This window comes from Oryctolagus cuniculus, chromosome 4, assembly GCF_964237555.1.
Source record: "Oryctolagus cuniculus chromosome 4, mOryCun1.1, whole genome shotgun sequence".
Taxonomy (NCBI): Eukaryota; Metazoa; Chordata; class Mammalia; order Lagomorpha; family Leporidae; genus Oryctolagus; species Oryctolagus cuniculus.
Genome location: NC_091435.1, coordinates 107,465,430 through 107,477,969, shown reverse-complemented (window position 1 = coordinate 107,477,969; position 12,540 = coordinate 107,465,430). Strand labels below are relative to the sequence as shown.

At 36.8% G+C, this 12,540-nt stretch overlaps 1 protein-coding gene across 5 annotated transcripts in view; it reads left to right on the top strand.

Moving 5' to 3' along the window:
• ECT2 (epithelial cell transforming 2) overlaps positions 1 to 12,540 on the top strand; it is a 69,840-nt gene that overhangs the window by 7,088 nt on the left and 50,212 nt on the right. For all 5 annotated transcript variants that reach the window (XR_007924608.2, XR_007924607.2, XR_007924609.2 and 2 more), the window contains 8 exons: positions 491 to 673; positions 2,793 to 2,882; positions 3,868 to 3,975; positions 5,190 to 5,263; positions 6,582 to 6,712; positions 6,857 to 6,972; positions 7,372 to 7,434; positions 9,065 to 9,287. Coding sequence is in view for 2 of the 5 variants with exons in the window: in XM_002716427.5 (XP_002716473.1) it covers positions 491 to 673; positions 2,793 to 2,882; positions 3,868 to 3,975; positions 5,190 to 5,263; positions 6,582 to 6,712; positions 6,857 to 6,972; positions 7,372 to 7,434; positions 9,065 to 9,287 (988 nt within the window). In the remaining 3 variants the exon portion in view is untranslated. The remainder of the gene's footprint in view (positions 1 to 490; positions 674 to 2,792; positions 2,883 to 3,867; positions 3,976 to 5,189; positions 5,264 to 6,581; positions 6,713 to 6,856; positions 6,973 to 7,371; positions 7,435 to 9,064; positions 9,288 to 12,540) is intronic.

The window sequence follows — 12,540 nt, the reverse complement described above, 5'->3', positions numbered from 1 at the left end:
TTGAACAGGCACCCATCTGGGATGCTGGCACTGCAGGCAGAGGCTTTACCCGCTATGCCACAGTACCGGCCCTTATAGTATTCATGTTTAAAATTTAAGATCTTAATATGGAGATTTTACACACACACACACACACACCCACACACACATATATAAAGAGTGCTTCAAAAAGTTCACAAGAAAATGTATGTTTTGAAAAAACTATGCATGGATTTCAAAAAGTTTTCACACACCAAAATAAGCTTAACTTTTAATTCCATCTTCCTGTGAATTTTTTGAAGAACCCTTATAAAAGTGCAAGTAAAGAAACAGCTTTTCACTATTAAGTGTAATGCTGATTATTGTATAATTTAAAATGTATGCTTTCTACAAATCTAAAAATTAAGATGTAAAATGTTGATATTGAATTGGTTTTTAGGATTTAGATACTCATGAATTAAATTATGATGTATAAATAATTTTTATTTCTAATAACAATATAAAAATCAAGGAAATTAAAGTGCCTTTTGTAAAGATGGAATCAATTGAAGAATTTGAAGATTTGGATTCTCCAGAATTTGAAAATATATTTGTAGTCACGGACTTCCAAGATTCTGTCTTTAATGACTTACACAAGACTGATTGTAGAATTATTGGGCCACCGGTTGTGTTAAACTGTGCACAAAAAGGGGAGGTAAGAAATAATATACATTTATTATGACTTTTCAAGGTTACCTTTTTAATAATGATTTTTAGGAAAATTCATAAACAGAAATATCCTGTTAATTGTTTAGAGAGTGAATATTTCTGAATAATAATTGCTACTTCTGTTTAGTCGTTTAATTCTTATTATACTTTTTTTTAAGTCTTATTTTATTTATTTATTTGAAAAGTAGAGTTATAGAGAGAGAGAGAGAGAGAAATCTACTGTCTGCTGGTTCACCCCTCAAGGCTGCAATGGCTTGGGCTGGGCTAGGCTGAAGCCAGGAGCCTAGAATTCCATCTGGTGTCCCAAATGGGTGGCAGAGGCCCAAGCATTTGGGCCATCTTCCACTCTTTTCCTAGGCACAATAGCAGGGAGCTGGATTGGAAGTGGAGCTGCTGGGATTTAAACTGGTGCTAATATGGGATGCCAGCATTGCAGATGACGGCTTAATCTACTGTGCCACTTATTATAAATTTTGGTTGTGAATCCAAAATTATTTGAAAATTGAACAATGACAGCTGTATGCATAGACATATGTACATACAGCTTTAATACCTACAAATAGCTTGGAAGAAACAAACTTTTGTTTTCTTCCACTTAGAACAGCGCCGGCACACCGGGTTCTAGTCCCGGTCGGGGCGCCGGATTCTGTCCCGGTTGCCCCTCTTCCAGGCCAGCTCTCTGCTGTGGCCAGGGAGTGCAGTGGAGGATGGCCCAAGTGCTTGGGCCCTGCACCCCATGGGAGACCAGGAGAAGCACCTGGCTTCTGCCTTCGGATCAGTGCGGTGCGCCAGCCGCGGCAGCCATTGGAGGGTGAACCAACGGCAAAAGGAAGACCTTTCTCTCTGTCCCTCTCTGTCACTGTCCACTCTGCCTGTAAAAAAAAAAAAAAAAAAAAAAATATGGAAACAGTGTCTGTTCTTAAGTTACCACATGATTTATAATTAGGGAAATTATTTTAGCTTTTAAACAGTAATTGTGTGTGTGTGTGTTTTTTTTTTGTTGTTGTTTTTTTTTTTTTTTGACAGGCAGAGAGGACAGGGAGAGAGAGAGACAGAGAGAAAGGTCTTCCTTTTGCTGTTGGTTCACCCTCCAATGGCCGCCGTGGCCAGCGGGCTGCAGCCGGTGCATTGCGCTGATCCGAAGGCAGGAGCCAGGTGCTTTTCTTGGTCTCCCATGTGGGTGCAGGGCCCAAGGACTTCAGTCATCCTCCACTGCACTCCCAGGCCATGGAAGCTGGCCTGGAAGAGGGGCAACCGGGACAGAATCCGGCGCCCCGCTCGGGACTAGAACCCAGGGTACCAGTGCCGCAAGGCAGAGGATTAGCCTATTGAGCCACGGTGCCAGCCCAGTAATTATGTTTTGAAACAGTGTTTCAATGTTAAGAGTTGTAGTGGATTTAGTTCCTATTTAATTTTGTTACTATGTTTTGACATTCTTAAGTTTGCCTTATTCTCTTAAAATTGCTTGGGACATTGTGTTTCTGTTGTAATAGATGTAATAAGCACATGATAATCTTTAATTCTCTAATGCGAAGTTGCTTTTAAAAACAAAATAAGGTTCTTAAAAATCAAAATTGTGAAAAAGAATCTTCTTGAATAATGATGGGATTGAAATACATTCTTTTATTATTGTTTAAACTATGTTGTCTCTCTGGTATACATTTAAGACCACTGGGAAAATATTAAATATCTACATTTTTTAAGTTTAAAAATTAGAATCATATAAGATTCAAGTACATGTGTTAGGTTTACTAAATGTTCATTATAAGTGCCTTTGACCTGTTTTAATAACAATTGAAAGCATTTACAATTGTATATGGAATCAGAAATCTTTGCTGATAGACAGTATTTCATATAGGAGTTCATTGTAGAATAAAATTTAGATATAAATATTTTTGTATGTTATTTGTATATCAGATTATGATTTGGGAATCTTAAGGAGCTTTTTATTGTGAAACTTCCAATCTAATTTTTCTGAGTATTGAAAAATGCATCTTTGGATCAGGAAATTGATTGGCATGAGGGGCAGTATCTTTAGCTTGAGAAAGATGTGTTCTGTTTTCTGCTAAAACGGAAGTTTACATATTAAAACTGTTGTCTTTTAGCCTTTGCCTTTCTCCTGTCGCCCGCTGTACTGTACAAGTATGATGAATCTGGTGCTGTGCTTTACTGGATTCAGGAAGAAAGAAGAGCTAGTAAGTAGTGTAAAACACATTCTGTCCAAAATAAATTTAAATTGGCTTTTTCTCTTTATGAAGTCATGGTTTTATTTAAAAAAAATTGGACAAAATAGTATGGCTATACAAGATTTTAAATTTTATGAAGATACAAATGCTAAAGAGGCTTGTAAAGAAATGAACGTTTTGTCTAAGACAGCTGGCATATAAATTAATAGAAAAATTTTTATAGCTGTTTGATCTGTTTAGCTGTGTGCTGGTATGTATCATATCAGCCACATAGGTTATTTATTTTGGTTTATAGATTACCTTAAAGTATTCTTATTGCCCTAAAGAGTTCATAGAAGCTTCTTTGGTTTGCAGTATTTTGTATGTTGGAGCTAATGGGTATTGCTCTGATTTATGGAAAGAACCTTGATGTGAAATAACCTCACCAAAAAAAAACACCCAATATATGTGGTGAGCATTTGAGTTAACTGTTAAGACACTAATTGGGATGCCTACTTTCCATATCATAGTGCCTAGAGGCTTGTTATCTAGCTTTGCTCCTGACTCCAGCCAGCTTCCTGCTAATGTAAATTCTGTGAAGCACCAGTGATGGCTCCAGTGATTGAGTTCCTGCTACTTGCTGGTTTTTGCCTCAAGTTTGAGGCCTATGTGTACGTTTGAGTTGTGAACCAGCTGATGGGAGCTCCCTCTGTGTCTCTCTGCTTTTCATAAAGAAATTTTTTCATTTATTTACACAGAATAATATATTAAAATATATTTGGACATTCTGAAAGCCAGTTGTCTAACTAATTGCTAAGTTTATCTAGAAAATTTTGCCTGTGCCAGCAGACAAGCTAATTTTTTTAATACTTTTTTGACACAAAATTTAATATGATTATAGAAATCTTATATGTACCTTATGAATAAGAAATGTTTGGTTAGTATTAAATAAATTGTAAGTAAAGTTTAAAATTTTGCTCAAATCATTAAGTGAATGTTTACTTTGTCTTTTGAGGTCAGATTGGTGACACTGGTCCATCACATGGGTGGAGTTATTCGTAAAGACTTTAATTCAAAAGTTACACATTTGGTGGCAAATTGTACACAAGGAGAAAAATTTAGGGTATGTAAATCTTGTGTCTTTTTATATATTTCAGCATATCTTTATTTCTGGATGTGTATCATAAAACCTCTTCTATTTCCTACAATTTATTGAAGGTCAGAAATTCAATTTTTGCAATGAGTATATGTAGTAAAACTTTAAATCGTAGGTATGTGGTCTCTTAGGAATTAAGAAGGCAATGGCTCTTGAGTTTATGTTTTGAAAGATGAGTATGGTTATGTGGGTTGGTGATTGGATAACATTGTAGGTAGATGAATAATACTAGCAAAGTTTACTATGAACATTGGTGATGGGAGGGTCAGGAACTGAGGACAGATTTCATTCTTATCTAAGTGATCTTTTTTTAAAAAGATTTATTTATTTATTTAAAAGTCAGATTTACACAGAGAGAGGAGAGGCAGAGAGAGAGAGAGGTCTTCCATCCGATGGTTGACTCCCCAATTGGCTGCAATGGCCGGAGCTGTGCCGACCTGGAGCCAGGGGCTTCTTCTGGGTCTCCCATGTGGGTGTAGGGGCCCAAGGACTTGGGCCGTTTTCTACTGCCATCCCAGGCCATAGCAGAGAGCTGGATCAGAAGTGGAGCAGCCAGGCCTCAAACCAGTGCCCATATGGGATGCTGGCGCTAACCCACTGCACTATAGCACCAGCTCCATCTAAGTGATCTTTATAAGAACAGTTATAAAGTAGTTCTATGATTTAACTTGTAAAAATTATAAAAGAACAGGATAAATATGTTAGAACTGAAATCTCACTTTAAAATTGTGGCTTAATATCTTAGCAAGAGTTTATTTGTTCCCGCTCTACTGTAATGTATTTATGTGGCAAATAGTAATTTTGACATGATCTTGAATTTATAGTAAACCTTACAACTCATAGATAATATTTTAGTGACTTAATCAGATGTTTTCTTACATAGTACTGTCTTGGTCGGTACTTCCGAGGAAGTAAACCTGAAGAAACAAATTTAATTAAGATGAATTTAATCAACTTCAGATATATATTTATTTAGAATAAAGTTAGGAAACAGTTTAGGCATCACAAAACTTGTTTCAAAGTTATTTTAACCCAAGTTGTAAGATCGAGAGAAAGTTTTTTCTGTTAATTACAAAGTAGATGAATAGCAAAACAAAAAGTGTGTGTATAATTGTTTAGAAATTTCTTGAATATAATTATTTAAGGTGAAAATTCATTGTAATCAATGTTAATATTTTTAGGTTGCTGTGAGCCTGGGTACTCCAATTATGAAGACAGAATGGATTTATAAAGCTTGGGAGAGGCGGAATGAACAGTAGGTGTTCAGAAACTCAGTGTTTGATTAAGTGTATAAACATATTATGTTTTAAAGATAAGTTCATGTGCCAAAAAATAAAATCATAGTATAGAAAAAAATGAATTCAGTGTTTTGATAGCTTAAGAAATAAAATCTAGGAAGAGCAAAGTTATTTAAAAAAAACCCTGAAAATTGGGAAACATGTGATGTCTTTGAATTTTACCTTGTGAGTGATTTTATCAGAAGTATTCTAAAATTAGTAGATAATAGCTTAGTTGGACTGTGTTACATTTTGTATTTTATGCTTTTGTAGTTACATTTTAATTGGTGTTTGAAGTTCATTACCTTGTTTAGCTAAGCCTTCCAACCTCATCATTTCTTGCTCTGGTACTTCATTACTTAAAATTTCTTAAAACCAGAGTCCTTGGAATACACACAAAATTTCAAATTCATAACAGAGATTTTAATCTAAAGGTGACATTTTCATATATTTGAAAGGTGAGGGGGAGAAAGACAGAGATCCCCCATTTGCTGGTGTACTTCCTAAAATGTCTACAGCAGCCAGCACTAGACCAGGCCAAAGTCAGGATCCTGGAACTCAATTTGAGTGTCCTATGTCGTGGCCCAGACTCACCTACTTGAAGCATCACCTGCTGCCTCCCAGCGGTGCATATCAGCAGTCAGCTGGAGCTAGACTTGAACCCAGGCTTGGATCTGGGATGCAGGCATTGCAAGTGACTTCTTAACTACTGTGCCAGATACCTGTCTGTGATTGCAGTTTTTCAGAAGTTACTTTTAAGACAACTGGGGACATATCAGTTGTTGTGTCCCATCACACCACACCCCACCCACCCCCAACGGAAGTTTTTGTGAACATTTCAGGACCAGTTATAAAGTATTTTTAATAATTGGATTATACTAAAACCCTGAGAATTACTTTAGACTTATAAATTGATATATCTAACCAATGGGATTTAAGTTAGAAGAGTAGTTTTGTGGGGCCGGTGCTGTGGTGTAGCAGGTGAAGCTGCTCCCTGCAGTGCTGGCATCCCATGTGGACACTGGTTCGAGTCCTGGTTGCTCCACTTCTGATCCAGCTCCCTGCTGATGTGCCTGGAAAAGCAGTAGAGGATGGCCCAAGACCTTGGGTCCCTGCACCCATGTGGGAAATATGGAAGAAACTCCAGGCTCCTGGCTTCAGGTCAGCCCCACAGCCATTTGGAAAGTGAACCAGCGGATGGAAGACTCCCTCTCTCTCTGCTTCTCTGTAACTAAATGCCTTTCAAATAAATAAATAAAAATCTTTTTTTTTTAAAAGGATTTTTGTTTGTTTCAGGGATTTCTGTGCAACAATTGATGACTTTAGAAATGAATTTAAAGTTCCTCCATTTCAAGATTGCATTTTGAGTTTCCTGGGGTTTTCAGATGAAGAAAAAGCCAATATGGAAGAGATGACTGAAATGCAAGGTAAATTTTAACATAATTTAAAAGTTATGTATATTTCACTTCATCTGTCTTCTTAATCTTTTCTAATGATATGCCTCTTAATAAAATTTTGAGTTTGGAAATAATTAGTTTGGCTTATTTATACTTGCATGCATTTCTCTGTAGGAGGTAAATATTTGCCAGTTGGAGATGAAAGATGTACTCACCTTATTGTTGAAGAGAATATAGTAAAAGAACTTCCATTTGAACCTTCGAAGAAACTTTATGTTGTCAAGCAAGAGGCAAGTAATTCTAGAATGAAATTGGATTAAAAATTATTTATTTATTTGAAAGGCATAGGGACAGAGATAGAAATATCTCCAATCCACTGGTTACTTTTCCAACTGCACAGTAGCTGGGGCTGGGGCTGGGCCAAGCCAAAGCCAGGAGTTTGGAAAGCAGTTTGGATCTTTCGTGTGGGTGGCAGAGACTCAACTACTTGAGCCATCACTGGGACCTCTCAGGGTCTGTGTTAACAGGAAGCTGGAATCAGAAGTAGAGTTGGGATTTAAACCCAAGCACTCTACTATGAGTACCCACTGTGTCAAATACCCACCTTTAAATAGATTTTTTAAAACATTAATAATAGCATGTCTGGTAAGGCAAATTTAAACAATTAATTCAAATGTTCTTTCACCTAGTGGTTCTGGGGAAGCATTCAAATGGATGCCCGAGCTGGAGAAACTATGTATTTGTACGAAAAGGTATGTGTTTTGTCCTTTAGTCATTTGTTCTGTCAACTTGATTATATAAAAATAACACTTTTCTATCTGAAAGGTTTAGAGAACATGATATACTGTGATCTTTTTTGACATGTTTAGGAATTTAAGAAAAATTGGATATCAAGTAAATTCTTAGTCTACTTAGATTTAAGTAGAAGTACTCAATGTAATGGATATTACTTAATACTAATATGCATCATTTTTTTTGCTAATTCTTAGTGGTATCATTAAGAAAAATAACATCTTAAGAAACTTGGAAGCTTAAGGGAAAAACAGATTTGTAAGCAGTTACAGTGCAGAATAATATATGCTACAATTGAGTAATGCAGGATTGAAAATAAATTTTGAACCAATTTACTAAGCTAAGTGGTAAGTGTATTCAGGTTAGAATAGCAGGCGAAAGGATATGAAATCTTGGGAATACATTAAAATAGTAAGTACTTTAACACGACTATTTCTTTTAGTATGGCTTTAAAAAGAGTATAGGATAAACTTCAACGGCAGGATCAAGAAGTTTTTAAAGTGTTAAATAGCTTAAATTTAAGAATTAGGAACTACTGATGAATATTAATAAATATCACTGAAAAGATGATGTTAATAGTAGGTTAGGCAAGGAAAACCCAGCCTGTCTGCTGAATCTCCATGGAAGTTAGTGCCATTCGTCAAAATGGCATTGAGGTATAGAAATAGGCTTTAAGAGAAAGCTTACTTAGCCGGCGCCGCAGCTCACTAGGCTAATCCTCTGCCTTGTGGCGCCGGCACCCCGGGTTCTAGTCCCAGTCGGGGCGCCGGATTCTGTCCCGGTTGCCCCTCTTCCAGGCCAGCTCTCTGCTGTGGCCAGGGAGTGCAGTGGAGGATGGCCCAAGTCCTTGGGCCCTGCACCCCATGGGAGACCAGGAGAAGCACCTGGCTCTTGCTTTCGGATCAGTGTGGTGCGCCGGCCGCGGTGGCCATTGGAGGGTGAACCAATGGCAAAGGAAGACCTTTCTCTCTGTCTCTCTCACTGTCCACTCTGCCTGTCAAAAAAAAAAAAAAAAAAAAAGAGAGAAAGCTTACTTCAGTTTGGGATTTAATAAAGTGAAAATGAATAATGATAAAATAATGAGTAAAATATTGAAGATGAGATATGAGTTTATTATTGTGTTTTCTTCAGGCTGTACTGTTCAGTGTTGTCTTAATATAGATTTGAAAAACTGTTTCAGATTTAGAGAAAGAGCTATTAAAATCAAGTGTTTTCAGCAAATATTGGAGGGTATCATGTCCAGGCACTGCACTAAATGTTAGAGTTACAGTGAACAGAATGTGAGTGGTCACTGCCATTGTGGAGTTTATGGCTGAATGGAAGAGTAGAAAGTAGGTAAATAATAGATGAATAGACTAATAGATGAATATGTGATAGGACTATTAAAGGGAAAAATATGAGGTGGTAAGGGTTAGACAATTAACAGTGATGTCTTGACTATTATGTTTTATAAAGCTTCTAAATTTCTTGGCAGGGTGTAGGATTGTACAAAAATTCAGATTTTGTCAGACTCAAATATATTTTTCTCTTGTTCCTATCTCAGTAAAGAACCATAGAAGTAAAATTGAACTTTTCTGCTTCTGATTGCAGGCTAATACTCCTGAGCTCAAGAAGTCAGTGTCACTACTGTCTCTAAGTACGCCAAACAGCAATCGCAAAAGACGACGTTTAAAAGAGACACTCGCTCAGCTTTCAAGAGAGACAGATTTATCACCTTTCCCTCCCCGTAAACGGCCGTCAGCTGAACATTCCCTTTCTATAGGATCACTTCTGGATATCTCTAATACACCAGACTCTAGCATTAACTATGGAGGTAATTCACATTTTAAAAAGTTGATCTTTATAATTTAGTGGAACGGAATATAGTTAAAGTATAAGTAAATCTCTACCAAGTTGAATATGAAGGGCTTTACCTTGAGTTACCTTTGTTCAAATGGAGAACATACTTGAAAAGATAAGCATAATAATGCTTTTTATTTAGTGACTACTTACTATATGCCAAGTGCTTTATGTATTTCATATACTTATAGTAGGTTTTGTTATCCTTATTTAACATGACTGAACTGAAGTACAGAGAAGTAATTTACTCAGACTTTTGTGCTAGGGAGTAGTAGAGCTATTCAAAAAGAAAATTAACACTAAGTGGAATCACACAAATATGTGAGTTATGGAGAAAATAGAATGAAGTTAGGAAAGGATAAATTTACTGACACAGGAAGGCTGCAATTAATTCCTCTCTCTTTGATCATCAATAATTCCTTATCTTTTTATTTGCATTTTGCAAGCAAATATATTGTCTTTTTTAAAATCTATTAATATTTCTGTTTAGCTGCATATGTTGATAAGATACTAATCGGTTACATATTGAAGAAAACATGCAGTACAGAATATAGAAAAAAACGGTTCTATCCCCTCTTACAGCAAAAATGACCTCAAGGGCCAGAGCTGGGCCAATCTGAAGCCAGGAGCCAGGAGTTTCTTTCTGGTCTTCCATGTGGTTTCAGGGGCCCAAGTACTTGGCCATCTTCTGCTGCTTTCCCAGGTGCATTAGTAGGGTGCTGTATCAGAAGTAGAGCAGCCGGGACTTGAACCATTGTCCATATAGGATGCTGGTGCTGCAGATACCTGATTTTCCACAGCACTGGCTCCCAATATTTTCTAAATTTAAGAAAGAAAAAAATCAAAATCCTTGCTTGACATCCTACTTAATGTCCCATTGTTCTTTTCCTTTCATGTCAATATGCTTCAAAAAATTATCTTGATCTGTTGTTTCTGCTTGTTTTTTTTAGCCCATTCCAATTGAGCTGCAGTCTCTACTACATAAAAATTGCTCTTGCTTGGTAAACAGTTTTTATTTTTTATTTTTATTAATTTTTTTTGACAGGCAGAGTTAGACAGTGAGAGAGAGAGACAGAGAGAAAGGTCTTCCTTCTGTTGGTTCCGCCCAAATGGCCACTATGGCCGGCGCGCTGCGCCGATCTGAAGCCAGGAGCCAGGTGCTTCCTCCTGGTCTCCCATGCGGGTGCAGGGCCCAAGCACTTGGGCCATCCTCCACTGCCTTCTCGGGCCACAGCAAAGAGCTGGACTGGAAGAGGAGCAACCGGGACAGAATGCGGTGCCCAAACTGGGACTAGAACCCAGGGTACCGGCGCCGCAGGCGGAGGATTAGCCTAGTGAGCCATGGCACCGGCTGGTAAACAGTTTTTATATAATGAGTAGCATTTAACACATGAATAACTGCTATTTCATGGACACAATTTTTTCCTGGGTTTTGTGATATTATTTATTTCTCATCCTCTTTTGCCGTAGACTTTTTAATTTTTTAATTCTAAATGTTCTGTCTTCAACTCAGTCACTGTTTCTTCTGTTGTATTCTCCCTGAATGATCTCAAGTGATTCTGTGACTTTAAATAACATTATATGCTGATGACTATCATATTTGTCCTCTTCCCTGTCCAGTTATCTTTTTGATATGTCCTTGTTCATGTTTAGTAGGCATCTTAAACTTGACCTAACCAAATTAGAACTCATTTTGTTATACTACTCTCAGCTGTTCCTTTGCCACCTTTCTTTATTGGTCTTTTCTCTAAAAAGGATGTCTCAGATAACTGCAGTAGTTTTCCATTTTTGCCTTTCTACTTACAGCATTTATAGGAATCTCTAAAGATAGATAAAATAGATCATGCCACTCCTCTGGTTGGAAGTCATTCATTAGCTTTGTATTACTGTAGCTATTAAATCTGTATGTTCCTGCCCTCATCTATGTTAGTATAAAGGTGTGTAGTATCATGCTCTTCTAATAATACTCTAAGCTTCACTCATCTTTGAAACATTTCAGATAGTTTTAGTGCATCCATACCTCAGGACTTTTATACTGAATCTCTCTGCCTCAAGGAATTCTTAGTGGATTCCTTATAAAGTTAGGTCATGTTCCATCACTCTTTCTTACCAACCCCATTACCTAGTAGTTGTTTTCAGTTGTAATGATCATTGTTAGAAATTATATTTTTTGTTTACTTCTTTTTACTTGATTTGTTCTACCGAAATGTGAATAAAAAAGAACCTTTTCTATCTTATTCTCTTTATTCTCAGACCGTGATGCAGAGTAGGTACTCATATGTCCATATTTTAAGTGGAAGGAATTTAAAGAAGTTAAGGTTGAAAACAGGAGAAGAGGACAAAGAATACAAATGGTAGCACACAAATTGAGTTTGAGAGATACTGGATAGGTTGGTTTTCTTGGAGGGTAGGAGTAATAGTTAAATTAGAAAGGTTAATTGGGCCTACTAGTTAACTAGTTAACTAAAGTTACTAGGTAACTTTGAAGTCAGACTGGTGTATCTAAGCTATAGATTATGGTGCACAAGGAATTCTAGAAACTCTCTGAACCAGCAGTAACTGGATAATTGATAGTAGATTATGAAGTGATCTACTATACTATCTTGGAACAAGAGGTGATAAGGCACTGAGTCAGTGATTGGAAAGAAAAGTTAGAAGCACTGGGAAAATACTGATTGAATGAAATAGGAGGAGAATAAGAGATATAGACCAAGTATTTAAATGAAAGAAACATTGCTATACATACAAAGTTTATATTTTGGGGATTATGTAAAAGATAGTGCAGTGTTAGAGAAATCTAGGTTAAGTGAAGGTAGAAATATCCAGTAGACATTAGGAAAAGCTGGACCAAGTGCTTTGTGAGGGGCATCATTATTAGATAATGTAGATCTGAGAAGTCATTGGTTCCATAATTCTAATGACCAAGGGCTTGGGGTGGTAAGAGGTAATCATAAAGGACTGAAACTTGAGTATGCAATTTAGGAGAAAGTAGAAGAAAATGGAACCATTGAAGAAAACAGACATGACCACTGTACTCATTTATTAAGTATTCTAAAATAAGCTCTAGTTTGTAGATTACTGCCAAGATATACTATAATTAAACTAGACCACCGTATCTCAGTTTTTCCCCGTTGAAGTAATCTGTAATGACACAGAGTTATTGATCTGTTAATTGTAGCCTGAAATAATGTTTGGCAAGTTAGAAGTTTCTTTGAGTCTGTTGTCTT